Source organism: Polypterus senegalus, chromosome 4 (assembly GCF_016835505.1).
Source record: "Polypterus senegalus isolate Bchr_013 chromosome 4, ASM1683550v1, whole genome shotgun sequence".
Classification (NCBI taxonomy): Eukaryota; Metazoa; Chordata; class Cladistia; order Polypteriformes; family Polypteridae; genus Polypterus; species Polypterus senegalus.
In genome coordinates, this window is record NC_053157.1 from 182,681,860 (window position 1) to 182,701,707 (window position 19,848).

Consider the following 19,848-nt stretch of genomic DNA (forward strand, 5'->3'; position numbering starts at 1 on the left):
ACAACCTGCGGGTCATAAGAAAACAGATGTCCGATTAGTGGTGCATACTAATTTAGAACCTCTAGCTGTGTATATGTTCCAGCAAGCAATCACTGCAGCATACAGATGTAAATATTTAACCATCCATCCTTTATCCAACCCGCTATATCCTAACTACAGGGTCATGGGGGTCTGCTGGAGCCAATCCCAGCCAATATGAAAGCAAAACATCTGCAGGGTTAACATTTGACCTCTGAAGAAGAATTTATCCTATTTGGGGAGTGAAAAACTTGCATGGCTATGCAGTGCCCATTTTGGTATACTATAACGACCATAGAATAAAGCATTTTAACAGGAACACTGAACTTCAAGTATAATGGCAAGTACAAAAGCGATTTTCTACATTCTCTATGAAAATGTGTTTTGTTGTTACTCTGGAAGACTATGAATAGGGCAAAATTTTGCGTTTTGAATTGTTTAGCATATACATTATTAATACTGTCCATTGTCATCAGTGTACATATTAGTCAAGGGAACTGGCTTCTTAAACTGAGGCCATTTACACTACAAATAAAACCTATTAAACATTTTTGATTTTCAGAGTTTCAATGCCATAATATTGATGGAAGTTCTACCAATACTGAGGCATATGTAGAGACCAAATATCTGATAAATCAATGTCGATTACCAGTCAGGCACTAATACCCTAATGCTAACAACATTTAACTATCTTGGCAATTTCAATATATCATCATTAGGAATTAAAAGTTCCTTATCACAGATGCTTCACTCCCTTGGAAACCTATGTCATTTGAGGCAAAATTCAGATCTTTTGAAGCTGATGATCTCACAATTCCATATATTTGTCATTATAAAAGGTACCTCTGCTTTCCAATCAGAATCTGGCTTCCACCATGTATGTTCATTAGTTTCTGTGAATTTTTCATCAGATTAACGACCCACCACTTGTCCTCTTTGGCATCATTGAAACAAAACAATTCTTATTTAACAATAACAATCACTTTTAATTGTTCATTAAGTAGTCCTAGAAAATTCTTTAATGACATCTTCTGGAGTTTTAAGTTTACTCTGTTCATCATCATTAACATCATATTTACATACTCTGATTTTCACTATTACATTGTAATGCACTTATTGCCAAATTTGTATTTACTGTATATTAAATGTAGTATTCAACATCTGACTAAAAAAAGAAATTTACAATGATAATAATGAAACAGCAACATGTTTTCATACCTTTCCGCTTTATGTGATTGTTTAGAACTGGATCAGTAGCAATCATACAAGGCCACCATGGATATCCAGATACCTTTGTCCAAACTATATCTCCAGCGTTGAATTTCACTTGAAAATTAAGTGCAAGTCGTTTGTGTAACTCCTTATCATGAGACATATCAAGCTAAAGAGGGGAGGGAAAAAAAAGAAGCTAGTCACATGTGATAAAAAGAGTGGGTCTTTTTAAAATAAAAAATGTGTACAGACTATACAAAAAAAATAATTTTGATAGGCACATTGTTATTTTGGTACTATTCCCAAAAGCCTCACCAAGAAAATCTTTCAAGAAATGGATAAATGAATGTTATATATAATGCTATACATATTAGATTTGAGATTAAATATACCTTTTTTTCTCTCCTTTAAGTAGTATCCACACTTCCTGTATTCTGCAAATCTACACTAGGTGCTCACAATTAAAACTGGATTAAAAAAACTGAACGGGGATGACATATTGTGATAGCTAACCAAACAGGCTGATGGACTGCATGGTTTTGTAAAAATTTGGCTTTTGTGTTCAAAACAAAATTTAATTGTACTTAATTTCTACAATCTCAAGCTGAACTCCAACAATGATATGCTCTTCATTTTAAATATGTAATTTTGAAAATAAAGATGAATATATTAGATGAAAAATATTAATCTGGAGCTTAAAGATACCATGTATTTCCATACATTACCATATAATACACAGAAAGGAATTATTTTTTTTGCAGAATACCATTGGTATTCTTATCATTAACACCAACAATCAAAACTATAGAAGTAACATTAAGAGATGTACATAAAAGAAACAAAACAAAAGCAGCAGAAAGGCAGTAATGAAACTGTTTGCAATATTCCTATAATTATCCTTATCCAACAGTCCTTATCTGTTTTTTTGGAAAGCTCAGAGCACCAGATAAAATAATTTTCAGTGTCAAAAAATTAATGCCAATACTTCAGGATGGAAGGAATCTACTAGCACAATTCTCCTAATAAAATTAATTCATAACATTTGCTCTTTTATGTTGCATGATCTCCCCGTGTCTGCGTGGGTTTCCTCTGGTTTCTTCCCACTGTCCAAAGACATGCAGGTTAGATGCATTGGCGATCCTAAATTGTCCCTAGTGTGTGCTTGGTGTGTGTGTGCACCCTGCGGTGGGGTGGCACCCTGCCCAGGGTTTGTCTCCTGCCTTGTGCCCTGTGTTGGCTGGGATAGGCTTCAGCAGACCCCGTGACCCTGTAGTTAGGATATAGCGGGTTGGATAATGAATGGATGGATGGATGTTTAACAAATTTACTGCACAATAATTCAAAATAAGCACACAATAGAAAATTTTACTTGTTGCCACTAGAGATGAAATTTGCTAGAAACGCCCCAAAATATTCTTTTTAATGTCTTGAAATAAACTAAATCAGTGCGATTCAATTTTGCATCATATTGTAGTGTAACACTCCACTTCTAATTTAATTGAAGTTAAAAGTGAAATCATCTCTATAGGGAAAAATATTTCAAACTATTATACCTAGTTATTGAGAGAACTGGCACTTCAGTAACAAGTCTACACCAAAATTTCAAATATTGGTACTTTTTTTTTTTTTTTAACCATATCAGTAGTATCAGGTGAACTCGGTACTGTACTTGTGTGACTAAGTAGATGAACGATTTCAGAAGGCACAATAATACATAAAAAGAATGGAGATAAAAACTTTATATATTAAATGTCTCAAAGTGGTGATGATACAGCACTGCATCAATACATGTTGAAAACAGCAGCAGAATTCATGTCTGGAAAATGTTTTGTATTCGAGGCAAGAGAATTTCAGCACACAATTACAGAGAACTGATTATTTAAAAAAAAAAAAAACTCCAATTTCTGGAGTTAGTTTAAAAACAGGCAAGTTGTGACCAATTAAAAGTGAGTTGTAATCACTTCATTTGTAGTGCCATGAATTTGTATGGGGAGATTAAATGATGTTAAGATTAATAGCTGTTTAATACATTGTCCTAAACAGTTCTGATAAAGGAACAGAGGCATTCCATTTATTCTTTAATTAAAATTACCACATCTACCAAGAATCCATTCATTTTGTAACTTGAAGATGCAGTTAAGGATCATAAGGGAAACCCTGCATGAATCCCGAATTCCACTGATTGGACTGCAGGATATGGGACGAAACTGCAAACTGGCAGCGTTAACACTTGTAGCAAGTAAAAATTGAGGCAAGTGTCAAACAATGTGTCAATTTGGCTCGTCTACACCTGCGATTAAATGGGCGACTTCATTGGTTAATACCAAAACCCTGATCTTTTTTTTTTTTTTTTTTTAAAAAAAGTACTTGGGTGCTTCGAAGCATTAAAATGCATCTTCCTATTAAGACAAACTGTGTCCATGCTGGAAAAAATATTGCTCAATCTCAAGGACTTAGACAACATCTCTGCAATATATAAAATCATTTTACAATCCCTCCCTTTCAAAGATCCAAGAGGTCACTGGGAAAAAGATCTCTCAATTAATATATCAGAAAAGGAGTGGAAAGTAGCAATGCAGAGAATTCACTCGAGCTCCATATGCGCAAAGCATACAATTATACAACTCAAAATTATATATCGAGCACATCTGTCTCGACTAAAACTCTCCAAAATGTTTTCAGGGCATGATCCAACCTGCGAACGCTGCAAACTAGTTCCAGCCTCACTGGGTCACATGTTCTGGGCCAGCACCAAATTAACATCATTCTGGACGAAAATTTTTAATTACCTCTCAGACAGCCTTGGACTCACAATCCTTCCTAACCCATTAACAGCTGTGTTTGGGGTTCTTCCAGATGGGCTTAAAGTGGAGAATGACAAACAAACTGTGATTGCATTCACTACACTTTTGGCACGCAGACTTATCCTAATAAATTGGATTACAAGTGACATCAAGGGCCTTTTGAACCAGAAGAAAAGGGCTTTTAAAGGTGGTGATAAGCATGAGCTGAAGTGCGTGCAGAAGGAACTCCGAGTCCAGCTCAGGGCGAAAAGAGCAGTACAGGAGAAAGCTGGAGCAGAAGTTGCAGAAAAACAATATGAAGGAAGTGTGGGATGGGATGAAGATTATCACTGGCTGCAGCTCGAAGCGGGGTGCCGCAATCAAGACAGACGTGGAGAGAGCAAACCAAATGAACAACTTCTTTAATAGGTTTGATCACAGTAACCCACTCTCACCTCGGAGTACTGCATCCTCCAACCATCCTTCTGCTGATACCAGCATAGGTGAGACATCCCAACCCACAATTACAGCAGCCCAGGTGAGCAGAGAGCTGAAAAGACTTTGTGCCAGCAAAGCAGCGGGTCCAGATGGTGTATCGCCACGATTGCTGAAGGCCTGTGCGTTGGAACTGGGGAGTCCTCTACAGCGCATCTTCAACCTGAGCCTGGAACAGGGAGAGTCCCAGGCTTTGGAAAACATCTTGTATCACTCCTGTCCCAAAGGTATCACGTCCTAGTGAGCTGAATGACTTCCGGCCTGTTGCTCTGACGTCACATCTGATGAAGACCATGGAGCGGCTGCTGCTTCACCACCTGAGGCCACAGGTCCGTCATGCCCTAGACCCTCTGCAGTTCGCATACCAGGAGAAGGTGGGAGCGGAGGATGCCATCATCTATATGCTTCATCGATCCCTCTCCCACCTGGACAGAGGCAGTGGTGCTGTAAGAATTATGTTTTGGACTTCTCTAGCGCCTTCAACACCATCCAACCTCTGCTCCTTAGGGATAAGCTGACTGAGATGGGAGTAGATTCACACCTTGTGGCATGGATTGTGGACTATCTTACAGACAGACCTCAATATGTGCGTCTTGGGAACTGCAGGTCTGACATTGTGTGTAGCAATACAGGGCGCCGAGGGGACTGTACTTTCTCCGGTCCTGTTCAGTCTATATACATCAGACTTCCAATATGACTCGAGTCCTGCCACGCAAAAAGTTCGCTGATGACACTGCTATTGTGGGCTGCATCAGGAGTGGGCAGGAGGAGGAGTACAGAAAGTTAATCAAAGACTTTGTTAAATGGTGCGACTCAAACCACTTACACCTTAACACCAGCAAGACCAAGGAGCTGGTGGTGGATTTTAGGAGGCCCAGGCCCCTCATGGACCCTGTGATCATCAGAGGTGACTGTGTGCAGAGGGTGCATACCTATAAATATCTGGGAGTGCAGCTGGATGACAAATTGGACTGGACTGCCAATACTGATGCTCTATGTAAGAAAGCTCAGAGCAGAATATACTTTCTGAGAAGGTTGGCATCCTTCAACATCTGCAGTAAGATGCTGCAGATGTTCTACCAGACGGTTGTGGCGAGTGCCCTCTTCTACGCGGTGGTGTGCTGGGGTGGCAGCATAAAGATGAAAGACGCCTCACGCCTGGACAAACTTGTTAAGAAGGCAGGCTCCATTGTAGGATTAAAGTTGGACAGTTTAACATCTGTGGCAGAGCGACGGGCACTAAGCAAACTCCTGTCAATCATGAAGAATCCACTGCATCCACTTAACAGTGTCATCTCCAGACAGAGGAGTAGCTTCAGTGACAGACTTTTGTCACTGTCCTGTTCCACTGACAGACTAAAGTGATCGTTCCTCCCCCACACTATGCGACTCTTCAATTCCACCCGGGGGAGTAAATGCGAACATTAATTTTATTTTAATTCTTTTCATTTTTATTACTATTTAATTTAATATTGTTTCTTTGTATCAGTATACTGCTGCTGGATTATGTGAATTTCCCCTTGGGATTAAAAATCTATCTATCTAAATTGGAAGAACCCAAACTCTCCTCTTTTAAATCAGTGGGAAATGGATGTGTTATACTATTTGAAATTGGAAAAAATCAAATACTCAGAGGATCCGTACAGACTTTGTTTCAAAACATGGCAGGATCTAATCAGCAATATTTTAAAATAATCTCATAAAGCACAGAGAATCTATTAATTTAGGTATGTCTACAGGTCTTAAATTTCAAGCTGTTTGGCTTGCTCTCTCTTAGGGGTGGGGATCGATTTGTTCTTAACTCAAATTTTCTTTATGTAAAACTTAATTGATTTGTATGGAATGCAATAAAATTAATAAAAATAATAATAATAAAAAAAAGACAAACCGTGTTAACAGAAACATGTAGCTGCAGAGACTGGCAAATATACTTCATAGCTTTAAAATATGAAAACACTAAATCTGTTTGGTTTGTTTTTTGAGGGCAAACTAATATGCATGAATAATACCTCTAAAATGTGACACAGTAAAAGCAGATATGTCATGAATAGTTAAGATTGTATGGTTACGATTAATTGACAACAGGTATCCTAAGCCAAGTTAATGTTCTACTCTGCATTTGTACACAGGCAAAACAAACTCCATTCACTCATATGAGATACTCTGAGAACACTACATCAAAAACTGATGTATAAAGCTTGCATCAAGAATAAACCAGCCTTACTCCACACATGCTATGTAAAGCTGCAGTATTTTACAAATCTGTTTTTATACTTCATTCAATATTACAATATGTCTGATGGTTGAAGTAGTTAGCTTGTATACTTCATTAACAAAACTTGTTGCCAGGCCGCTTCACAACTTGTTTTTCTTGTTTGTATCTCACTGCTCTGCACTTCTATTTACAAGTGTACCCAGTAGCGTTTCTGAACACTTTTCCAGTGCCCTAAAATATAATTTTGCATCTGATTCCGTCCTATTAATTTTTAAACCAGAGATTCCTGAATGTTTAGAAAGTAAAGACCTTCTTATTGATGCAAATGGAAAAATAACTGTCATAAATTGGATGTTCCTTTTATTATAATTTTTTAAAATACATTTAAAAAAAACAATATGTAGTCCCCACAATTAGTCTCAGTATTGTGTGGCTTTGGGTTTGACATATAATGCCTAAAACAATGGGGTGTAATTAAAAATATTCAGTGCACCTTAATTAAAATTACTGCATCTGTGAAGGGGGGAAAAAAAAACCAACAACCCACATAGGCTGAGCGGACCCTTCCTTAATGTGGTTATATTCCTGCTTTACCAGGCGAGTCCTCACATCTCGATTGGCCTTTAATTCTGAATGGTGCTATATGAACTGTACATAAGAACGCAAGAAATTTCACAAAAGAGAGGAGACCATTCAGTCTATCAAGTCTGTTTGTTTAGCTAATAGCTAAGCTGTCCCAATATCTTGAGATTTTTCTTAAAGCTTGTCAGGATTTCTGCTTCAACTACATGCCTTGGTAGTTTGTTCCAGAGTCCCACAACTCTTTGCATAAAGGAGTGCTTCCTGGCTTCAATTTTAAACACAATTGCCCTTAATTACTACTGATGTCCTTGAGTATGTGATTCACCCTTAAGCCAAAAGAATGTTGCTGGATCTACTTTATCAATGCCTCGGAGGATTTTAAATACCTAGATTAGGTCTCCATAAAATCTCCTCTGCTCAAGACTAAACAGGGTTAATTCTCTGAGGTTGTCAGATGCACTAGGATGCACCGGTTGATCTCCTCTGCAAACCTTCAATTACTGCTATGTCTTTCTTGTACTGTGGTGTCCAGAACTGCACACAAAACTAAACATTAGTTCTTACCAGTACATTAAATAGTTTGAGCAGAACACCCATTGACTTAAATCCAGTAGTTTTAATGATATAGCCTAACATTATTTGTTTTTTAATTGTTTCTGTGCATTGCTTAGTTGATTAAAATACAGTATCAATATAAAACAACCCTAAATACTTTTTATTGCTTCCTGTACATCTTTAATCTTGTTTTTATAATTGATATTCCTTTTGCCCACATGTAACAGTTTTCACTTTATATTAAAGTGCAATTTTCAGGCATTCCAGTTCAAAAGCAGTGGCAGCTTGTAATGCTGGGTAGTGGGGCACCACAACCCAAAAAATGTTTAAAGAAAAGTAAATTAATTAGGTAATGTGAAATAATCATGAAATAAATTTATTTGCACAAAGTGCCTGGTGTCAGCACGCCAACATCCATTAAAAACTGGTTTCGACTTGAATTTGAGAAAAAATAAATTGTGAGTGAATACTTGCATTTCTAAAGAGAAGGATGCCAGCCAAATAAGACTGCATGCAAGCCCTTGATCTTTTGCCCTTTAATTGGTTGCTTTCAGATTTTTCCAGAGACGCAGCTCTCGGCACCCCAGACACTCCCATATTTATTGGCAGCGAATTCGTATTGTTTTAGGTTTTATAATAGAATATGATTGGACGTATTATGTCATGGTGACACCAATGGTTCACAGTTCACACTCGCCTTTAATATTACCTAACTACTGATGAGCGAGCAGACATTAATAAGATGGCAACTTCAAGTGAAACTTCAGAAATCAAAGAAAATTGTTATTTCTTTAATAAAGCACCCCTTGATAAATTGTTCTACTTGAAAAAAAGAAGATCGAGGAATTGCACAAGACTGACCTCTCTTTGGAATTCAGCAACAGGCAAGTGCTCAAGGATTACCTTACACACTGACTTTTTCCAGTTCTTGTTATGACAAATGGAGTTGGGTATCTGGGTGTGGTGTCTGTTCATGTGGGATTAAGTAATGTAACAATGGCACAGACACCTGCAACGCTTCTCAGCAGAACCTTTTGTTTTAAAAGAAAATGTTTCAGATGGCTCTCTGTGTAAAAAACAAAAAGTAGTATGCCCACACTGCAATGAAGAGAGGTCCATGCTAAAATCTGCAGAGTTCAATAAACTAATATGGCTAGAGAAACTACCGTAACATGCAGGTGAGTTATGAGCTTCCAAACATCTATTTATTGATTATAGCGTAGTTTTTGTAATTATTGAAGTTATAATAAAGTGTCACTTTATTAAACTAACTATAAATACAGAAAGGGCAGGTCTTTGTGTGTGTGAGTGTGTATGTATTGTGTAAGGAGATCAGTTTCTGGGATATTTAAATTCTCAAGTTTTTAATGCTGCTTTTTGAGTTATTTTATACTAGCAAAATACCCGTGCTTCGCAGCGGTGGAGTACTGCCTTAAATTTTTTATTAAGAAGAAAATTAAACCTTTTTAAACTGAGGGAAAATATACCAATAATTATTTGTTAAGGATCTCTTTGTATACCAGATTGTCAGTTTGGCCCTCTGACCAAGCTGTGCGCTGAGCTGAGCATGCAACATACAGTTGGCCATGTGAAAAGTAATCTTGTTTCAAATCTCACAGCTTGGATTGCTGCTGTCATAATCGGTTTGAGTTTCATGGTTTGTTTCAATTACGCCGGTATTTGCAGGACTTGAAGTTGAAGTGACATTTGGCATAACTTCACATCCAGCTTTTGAGAGTTTAAACATTCATAAATATCAAAGTGTCCACTATTGAAATCGTCACCTGTGAATCTAAGATGTTTAAGAGGCATTGGCGGTTGTCGAAAGGTGTAAAATATTTGGCCATTTTGGTACACCTGAAAGCGACAACCGAACAATTCAGCGGCAGCCATCAACTCACATGCAGAACCTTAGGTGAAGGGCTTAAGCATTTCACTCTTATAGTGTTCCTGTGTAGTATAATATCTCCTGTACCGTCATCAATCCACACCTTGAACCTGTTCCAGTTATTCAATACAGAAGACACAATGTTCCTCCGGATATCAAGAGTGAGCCTGATATGGCCATGCAATATATAAAACAAAGAGAATGGAAAAGGCAGGTGCCATCTCCAGGCATGGAAACCACTCGGTAAGTAACAGTTCTTTGATCGATGGTGATCAACTCAATCGACATGTTAATGGGGGTACGGTTGGAACGATAAAGCAAATGGGCACCTGAACAACATAAAGTAAGTCTAAAATACCTACACAATAACTATAATTGTAATAAACGAATAATAAAACGGCGGAGAAGCCATGGATTAAATAAAAAGGCTGCAGTTATCAGCATGGAGACGTGAATCCCGTGGTGAAGCAAGGAAGAGAATGTAGAGTCCGGAGCGACGGACGGCCTTATATAGGCAGGCAGCCAACAACGTGGGAGGCACTGGGATGGGGGACCCAACTCCGCCTCACACGGTGACCGAGCTGCAGGCTATGGACGTATATATGTACGTAAGTAGGATTCAGTTAGCGTTGGGAACCCACCTACTAAATTTCTTGAAGATGGGCCCATAAGTAACAAAGACCGTTGGAAAGTTCAATATGGCGGCCGACAGTGGCGTCATACCACTGAAATAAGTACGTACATTGGTTTCAGTTAGCACAGGTAAGCCGCCTACCAAATTTCTTGAAGATGTGGCCATAAATAAGAAAGTTCAACATGGCGGACGTTATCGACCGTTATGACCGTTTCGCATAGAATTTCGAAATGAAACCTGCTTAACTTTTGTAAGTAAGCTGTAAGGAATGAACCTGCCAAATTTCAGCCTTCTACCTACACGGGAAGTTGGAGAATTAGTAACATTGGCAAGTTCAATATGGCAGCCGACAGGGGTGTCATACCACCGAAATAAGTATGTACAGTAATCCCTCGCTATATCGCGTTTAGACTTTCACGGCTTCACTCTATCTCGGATTTTAAATGTAAGCATATCTAAATATATATCACGGATTTTTCGCTGGTTCGCGGATTTCTGCGGACAATGAGTCTTAATTTATGGTACATGCTTCCTCAGTTTGTTTGCCCAGTTGATTTCATACAAGGGACGCTATTGGAGGATGGCTTAGAAGCTACCCAATCAGAGCATGTATTAAATATTAACTAAAACTCCTCAATGATATAAGATATGCTTCCTGCGCGGTGCTTAATTGTTTGCTTTTCTCTATCTCTCACCCTCTCTAACATTCTCTGCGCCTGACGGAGGGGGTGTGAGCAGAGGGGCTGTTTGCCTAGAGGATACGGACGCTGCTCTAAAAAATGCCGCTTTATCGCGGTGCTTCGGAATACTTAAAAGCACGTATTGATTTTTTGATTGTTTGCTTTTATCTCGCTCTCTCTGATGTTCTCTGCTCCTGACGGCGCTCCTTTGAAGAGAAGATATTTTTGCATTCTTTTAATTGTGAGAAAGAACTGTCATCTCTGTCTTGTCATGGAGCACAGTTTAAACATTTGACTAAAGGGTGTTATTTCATGTCTAGAGGGCTCTAATAATGTTAACAGTGTGGGAGAGTTTATAAGGGCTTAAAATATATAAAAATAATCATACAAACATATGGTTTCTACTTTGCGGATTTTTATCTATCGCGGGGGGTTCTGGAACGCAACCCCCGCGATCGAGGAGGGATTACTGTACATCGGATTCGGTTAGTGCAGGGAAGCCACCTACCAAATTTCGTGAAGATGGGGCCATAAATAAGAAAGCTCAACATGGTGGACGTTGTCGACCGTTACGTGTAGAATTTCAAAATAAAACCTGTTTAACTTTTGTAAGTAAGCTGTAAGGAATAAGCCTGCCAAATTTCAGCCTTCTACCTACACGGGAAGTTGGAGAATTAGTGATGAGTGAGTCAGTCAGTGAGTGAGGGCTTTGCCTTTTATTAGTATAGATAAGTGAACACTTCTCCAAACCATGCATTAAAAAAAAAGGTTAAGAATACTGTGGTGCCTAAACCTGTAATGTATCAGTTGCCTCGATAAATGGCATTTTTACTAAGTATTCTACAGCTCCTGCAACTATGAGCATTCAAAATAATCACAACATGTAATCATTCAATGCTGTGCGTAGTAACTTTTCATAAAATAGACAGCTGAATATTAATAAATAAAAACAAGCAAAATTATTCTCATACAACCTGACAAGATGTGAATCAGTCTTTGATGCTCTTGTTCCATGCTGCATTGCGCAGCTGCCTTTTTTCTTTTTATATTGTGCACAGATCTTGTATGGTATCTGAAATTGTGAACAAACTTGTGTGCCTTAGCAATTGGCTGAATATTAAGAATACATTTATATAGCACCTTTTCCATGCTAATGGCGCTTAAATAATGTTGAAAGTTGCCTTGCGCAATGTTACAGACATGTCCAAAATAGTGTTTGGCATAATTTTGACAACAAATGGAATTTATGAAATCCTCAGAGATTTACAATATATCACAATACTGACATTATTATATTAATGGCTGATCTGATGATATAATAACTGTACATTGGTTACATAATTCATAGTGTACTGTAGTACTAAACACCATCCTATACAATTACAAAACATGCAAAAACTGACTTTTATCTTTATATATTGTGTGTTTTATTCTCTTAGTGTGCATTAGTAATGGTCCTACTATTTATTTAGGTCATGCAGGTTGAACTGAGCGAGTGAGAGAAAAAAAAATCCACTTCACAGAGCTTTTCACTTTCAATTTTTCACTATTGATGTCTATAGTTTGTGTGCTATCTTGTCTGTTAAATGTGTTTTGGTTTTTTTTGGTGGTTTTTTGTATCATCATAAAACCATATTTTTAGTTTTCTTCTTCTAATAGCCAAGGAGGATAGATTTTTACTTTTAACGGCTGAGACTTTGAATTTGCGTGCATGCATATTCCAACATTGTGTGCAGTACTAAGCAGGGTAGGGTTCATTAGAGGATCCCCCTCGTTCAGCTGCTGATGGTCAAGTAAACCATCTTATATGGGTAAAATTTTATTTGCCCGCCCTAGTTTCATATATGCCCACCCACTGACAAATTTGTGGCTATGCTTCTACTACTAATAATTCTTCACATTTATATAGCATTACAGTTTATGCATGTTTTTTCTTCCTTCTTTTCTCCTGAGCAATTAAGCGCTACTTTAGTTTGTCCCTCTCATAAAACTGCACCCAAGCCAACATTTTCTTCACAAAGCTGCCACTGTTCCGAATGTTGCCCAGGTCATTTTAAATTTCTTTTTGCTGTCTCCTCAGTGTCTGCCATCCCTTCAGTTTTAGTGTCATCTGCGAGTTTAAGAAGTTCACTAACTATAGAAGAATCAATGTCATTAATATAAATCAGAACACATAATGGTCCAAGGACAGACACCTGAGGGACTCCACTTTTGACCGTGCTCCATGTGGAGCATTCTCCTCTTAGGTATGTAGGTTACCTTAAATGCCTGCAGCTTCTAGTTTCAGAATTCATCTTTGGTGTGGGACTGTATCAAATGCTTTTTGAAAATCTAGTTAAATTACGTAATATTCTTTGTTTTTGTTAAATACTCCAGTTGTTTCGTCAAAAAAAAAAAAAAAATCTAAAAGACTGGGTAGGCAGGACCTTCCTCTTATAAACTCATGCTGGTTTGTGAATTAGAATTTTCATTTAAGCTATTTTCTAATTAAATTTCTTATTATAGCTCACATTGTCTTGCATGGCAAAGAAGAAAAAGACTAACTGGTCTGTAATTACTCAAAATCATTGTCTACCGTCTTGAAGACTGGAGTCACATTTGCAACTTTCCAATCCTCTGGCACTTCTTTATGAGGTTACTGCTAAAATATGCCTAACAGTTTAGATTATATCTTTCATTTCTTTCAATATAATAGGCAAGTCCTCATCAGATCCAGGGTTTTATTAGTCTTCAACATGGTGAGGGCTTCAAGCACATCTGACTATTTAAAATCTATCATTTCAGTGTTTGTTTTCATTTCTGCATTCAACTTGTTTTTTCCTTTATAAGTTGACAAATTTCGACCACTCTACCATGCACCAAGAGATGCTTCATCAAAAAGAAAATGGCCCAGAGCTACTCATGTTTTCTAACATTCTCATAGCTTATTTCAACCCAAACAAACTGATTATGCTTGTTTTGCCTGCACATTTACAAAATGTTGGTGTCCACAACTCACATTTTGCATTAAAACATCACAAAAAATATTTTGTTCACCTGCAAGTGCATTTTGCCTGTCTGTATGCATTTTCTAGTGTATCTCACACTATTGAATTAAAACATGAATGCTGTCAAAACAATTACAAATACACAGATGTTACTTATTCATTTGTCATTTTGTTACATGTCACTGTTTCACTTTACAAGAGTATTCACATGTCCAGTTGCATGTGTGATGTGTTTTTTAGTTAGTAAGATGACTGGCACTGCATGGAGTCAACAAGAGAGGTGTATGGTGAAGTGTAGCCACTTAGGTTCACTCTTATGGAGTCATTTAAATGTTCATCGGTCAGTCTTGTTCTGAACTTTGATTTAATGACATTTATGTCAGAAAAGGCAGACTTGCTGAGGTATGTAGACCCAAACAAAACAGCCATTTTCAGAGCTGCTTGGTGAAGTTTCTTCTAGTCATCTGGCTCTGCTAAGCTCCAGAAATGCTGAGAATGCTGTTGAGACTTTAACTAATTCCATTCAAAAAGTGAAACTTGTATATTAGATTCATTCATTACACACAGACTGATGTATTACAAATGTTTATTTCTTTTAATTTTGATGATTATAACTGACAACTAATGAAAGTCTCAAATTCAGTATCTCGGAAAATTAGAATATTGTGAAAAGGTTCAATATTGAAGACACCTGGTGCCACACTCGAATCAGATAATTAACTCAAAACAACTCCAAAAGCCTTGAAATGGTCTCTCAGTCTAGTTCTGTAGGCTACACAATCAAAAGACGACCACTGACACCTTGCACAAGGAGGGCAAGACACAAAAGGTCATTGCTAAAGAGGCTGGTTGTTCACAGAGCTGTGTGTCCAAGCACATTAATAGAGAGGCGAAGGGAAGGACAAGATGTGGTAGAAAAAAGTGTACAAGCAATAGGGATAACTGCACCCTGGAGAGCATTGTGAAACAAAACCAATTCAAAACTGTGGGGGAGATTCACAAAGAGTGGACTGCAGCTGGAGTCAGTGCTTCAAGAACCACCATGCACAGACGTATGCAAGACATGGGTTTCAGCTGTTGCATTCCTTGTGTCAAGCCACTCTTGAACAAGAGACAGCGTCAGAAGCATCTCGCCTGGGCTAAAGACAAAACTGCTGCCGAGTGGTCCAAAGTTATGTTCTCTGATGAAAGTAAATTTTGCATTTCCTTTGGAAGTCAAGGTCCCAGGGTCTGGAGGAAGAGAGGAGGCACAGAATCCACGTTGCTTGAGGTCCAGTGTAAAGTTTCCACAGTCAGTGATGGTTTGGGGTGCCATGTCATCTGCTGCTGTTGGTCCATTGTGTTTTCTGAGGTCCAAGGTCAACGCAGCCGTCTACCAGGAAGTTTTAGAGCACTTCTTGCTTCCTGCTGCTGACAAACTTTATGGAGATGCAGATTTCATTTTCTAACAGGACCTGGCACCTGCACAAAGTGCCAAAGCTACCAGTACCTGGTTTATGGACCATGGTATCCCTGTTCTTGATTGGACAGCAAACTCGCCTGACCTTAACCCCATAGAAAATCTATGGGGTATTGTGAAGAGGAAGATGCAATACACCAGACCAAACAATTCAGAAGAGCTGAAGGCCACTATCAGAGCAACATGGGCTCTCATAACACTTGAGCAGTGCCACAGACTGATCGACTTCATGCCATGCCATGCCGCATTGCTGCAGTAATCCAGGCCAAAGGAGCCCCAACTAAATATTGAGTGCTGTACATGCTCATACTTTTCATGTTCATACCTTTCACTTGGCCAACATTTCTAAAAAATCCTTTTTTTCACATTGGTCTTAATTGATATTCTAATTTTCCAAGATACTGAATTTGGGACTTTAATTAGTTGTCAGTTATAATCATCAAAATTAAAAGAAATAAAACACTTGAAATACATCAGTATTGTCTGTGTGTAATGTCTGTGTGTCTGTGTGTAATGTGTTGGCTGTGTTGTCTGTGTGTAATGAATGAATCTAATATACATGTTTCACTTTAACGGAATTACTGAAATAAAAAAAAAAAAAAAAATGTTCATGATATTCTAATTTTTTGACCGGCAAATCTGAGTGAGATGCAGCGGGCAGAGGGTGCAGGGCCCTCCTCACTCATGCAGCAGCCTTGGGGCGTGTTCTTTAACTCCGCTTAGCTAGTGAATGAGAGAACAATTGAATCAACTTTGTTTGATTGTTAAAATAAAGTGTTACTTAGGTCTTGATGAGTTTGAGTCCGGATATTCTCTTAAGTGTATGCCACATCGAAAAGATAGATTGCAATTCAGATTGTGGATCGTGAATTTGTGTTAAAAGGATCGTAATATGAATTTTTGGAAAGATCGCCCACCCCTAATTTGACTAATCAAGTTTTCAAATTTATGTAGGATTTATTAACCCTTTGGCGAGCTACTTGGAAAGGGGTTGTGAGCTACCGGTAGCTCGCAAGCAACGTGTTGGAGACCCCCTGATATAGAGCAATGCAATCATTTGTCACATTCACCGCCTGCTACAGTATATTACTGATGACTGGCAGCTTGGGTTTTGCATTCTACAGCTTAGAGTGAGGTATGAAAACCACACAGATGCAAATTGTTTTACACTGTTGCTGAATGGCAGCTATCAACCACTAACTTGGTTATTACCACCAACAATGCTGCTATCATGCTAGCAGCTGCTCAGGTTGATAACTTGAACATGTCAAGTTTTTTTGCATATACTGTACCACTAAATAAGCCATTAACCAATCTATACAGATGCCCTCAGTGTCTAAACCGCCAGGAAGGATTATGCAAATCGCTATTCTTTCACCATTGCCCAATCACTAATCATTCCGTAGACAGACAGTGGGTACCTTGCAAGCTGAAGACAGATGTGCGATATATGGTAGAGAAATTTCTTGAAAAACATTCTGCTATTTGCATTTTCATTCTCTCCTCAGACTAGAGCTTGTGAAACATACCTACACAATAGTAATCTCCAAAGCAGAAAAATAGGCATTGAAGCCAACTAAAGAAGTATCAGACATTGTATCAGAGGATAGCACACCTATATATTTTGCATGATTGCACCACTGCACATGCAGCTATGTTCTGAATTGAGAATGAGTTTTTAATCAAATCAAGATCCCAACAATTGGAACCAAGCTGCAAGATTCCCAGATGTTCATATCCTATTATACAGGACACTGCTTACTGTATTCACTAGGTTAAATCCTGAATATCGGAAAGTTCTCGCACATTTCTTAGTGCATCCATACCACACACTCCAGTAGCTCAGTCTTATTAAAGTAAACATTATCTGCTTGCTCACTGCTTGACTATGAAATCAGTACAGCATATATGCCTTTGTTATGAATGGTGCCAGTCCAGGAACACTGAAGAGTTTTTATAATTTTTTATTCTGCAAACAATTGGAGCGTATGAAAGAAGAACAATGAGAAAGAATTATGCAACCCATTTTACTTTAGTTTGTCATTGGTCTCTGTTATAATACCCAATTTGATTCAGCTGATATGGAAGAGGGGGCTAAATGAGACGATTGGTCTAACCATTTGGGTATACTATGGGAGTAGATTCATATCTGGTGGCAAGGATCATGGACTATCTTACAGACAGACCTCAGTATGTGCGTCTCGGGAACTGCAGGTCTGACATTGTGGTTAGCAACACAGGAGCGCCGCAGGGAACTGTACTTTCTCCGGTCCTGTTCAGCCTATACACATAGGACTTCCAATACAACTCAGAGTCCTGCCATGTGCAAAAGTTCGCCAATGACACTGCTATCGTGGGCTGCATCAGGAGTGGGCAGGAGGAGGAGTATAGGAACCTAATCAAGGACTTTGTTAAATGATGCGACTCAAACCACCTACACCTGAACACCAGCAAAACCAAGGAGCTGGTGGTGGATTTTAGGAGACCCAGGTCCCTCCTGGACCCTGTGATCATCAGAAGTGACTGTGTACAGAAGGTACAGACCTATAAATACTGATGCTCTGTGCAAGAGAGGACAGAGTCAACTATACTCCCTTAGAAGGCTGGCATCCTTCAACATCTGCAATAAGATGCTGCAGATGTTCTATTAGACAGTTGTGGTGAGTGCCATCTTCTATGTAGTGATGTGCTGGGGAGGCAGCATAAAGGACAAACTGGTGAGGAAGGCAGGCTCTATTGTAGGCACGGAGCTGGACAGTTTGACATCTGTGGCAGAGCAACGGGCGCTGAGCAGGCTCCTGTCATTCATGGAGAATCCACTGAACAGCGTCATCTCCAGACAGAGAAGCAGCTTCAGCGACAGACTGCTGTCACCGTCCTGCTCCACTGACAGACTGAGGAAATCGTTCCCCTCCCACACTATGCGACTCTTCAATTCCACCCTGGGGGTGGGGTGTTTAACATTAACATTATACAAAGTTATTGTCCGTTTTTACCGGCATTCTTATTACTCTTTAATTTAATATTGTTTATCAGTTTTCGGCTGCTGGAGTATGTGAATTTCCCCTTGGGATTAATAGAGTATCCATTTGAGTATCTATTTATATCTATTACTGAAACAGTTTTCATATTCAAATTGACTAATATTTTAGAGGGTTTATTAACATTCCTGCTCTACACTACCAAAAAACTAAAGTACAAAATTCTGTTATCCTGTAGGACACTTCCTGCACTGAATACTCTTGTGTGGAAGCGCCAGGTGTTGACTCTTTGTTTATGTCATCTAAAAGATCCCACTGATAATAGTTTAGTAGAACTCAGAACAGTGGTTTGGAGTTTAAAAACGTCAATGAAGAACTGAAGATTTTGGGGGAACAGACACAAAAGCTTCACATGTGCTGAACCTTTAAGGCCTTAAGCTACAGTATGATGCAGTAGGGCAGAGTTTCTCAACCTTTAAGTATTTGAGACTCGAGTTTTCATAACAGTTTTAATCGCACCCCCAATAAAAATTTTTTGAAATGTAGATGTATAATTTATTATACCTACTTAACTTCTATCGACATTTAACTCTATATTTATTGTTCTAGTATCAGAATGTAGTTTAAGTTAATTTTGGTTTCAACAGATGTTTTTTCATATTTTTTTTCTTTTTTTTTTCCCCACATCTTTGCACCCCCCTTTTTGTTACTTCGCGCCCCTTTAGGGGGGCCCGCCTCACAGTTTGAGAACCACTGCAGAATGGCATCCCGAGTGTGCTGTTCCCTCCAGCAATTGCCTTCTGTTTTTGTTCACAAACCTGCAGTGCCTGAAGCTGGCAAATACTAGCTTTATATTCGCTCCAATGAAAAAGTGGAGCTAAACCTCAAGTACCCAGAAAACCAGGTGATGTTGCATTTGAGCAACAGTTTTGAAGCTGTAAACTCTGCAATGGTTATTTTGGGGAGCTTCATTGTACAAATCCTGAGCTGGGCACCCTTTGGCAGCAAGACTTGTGTCTTGCAATCCTGAGGAACATGTAAACTTCATTGTCTGGTCTACCCTTCCAAAGCATAAAGATGTCAGCAGTGTCGTTTTACACATGGGAACAAATGACTTTTGCATCTCCAGTAACAGGTGCTGAAAAAAAATGACTCTGGACCACTGATCCATATCGCTTGAGACGAGACCTGGGAGTGAGCGGCATGAATAGTCATCTCTGGACCACTACTTACGCTCCAAAAGGTCTTTATGCACCAAGCACAGCCATTCATGAATTTGTTGATAAATTAGATCTGGGAGACACTGGCCCTCACAGAGAATATTGCTAGTTTAATTAGCTTTGACTATTTGAAATCAAT

At 38.7% G+C, this 19,848-nt stretch overlaps 1 protein-coding gene across 3 annotated transcripts in view; it reads right to left on the reverse strand.

Moving 5' to 3' along the window:
• Positions 1-19,848, reverse strand: part of nsd2 (nuclear receptor binding SET domain protein 2) — a 139,669-nt gene that overhangs the window by 91,723 nt on the left and 28,098 nt on the right. For all 3 annotated transcript variants that reach the window (XR_005633412.1, XM_039751741.1, XM_039751742.1), the window contains exon 3: positions 1,237-1,399. Coding sequence is in view for 2 of the 3 variants with exons in the window: in XM_039751741.1 (XP_039607675.1) it covers positions 1,237-1,399 (163 nt within the window). In the remaining variant the exon portion in view is untranslated. The remainder of the gene's footprint in view (positions 1-1,236; positions 1,400-19,848) is intronic.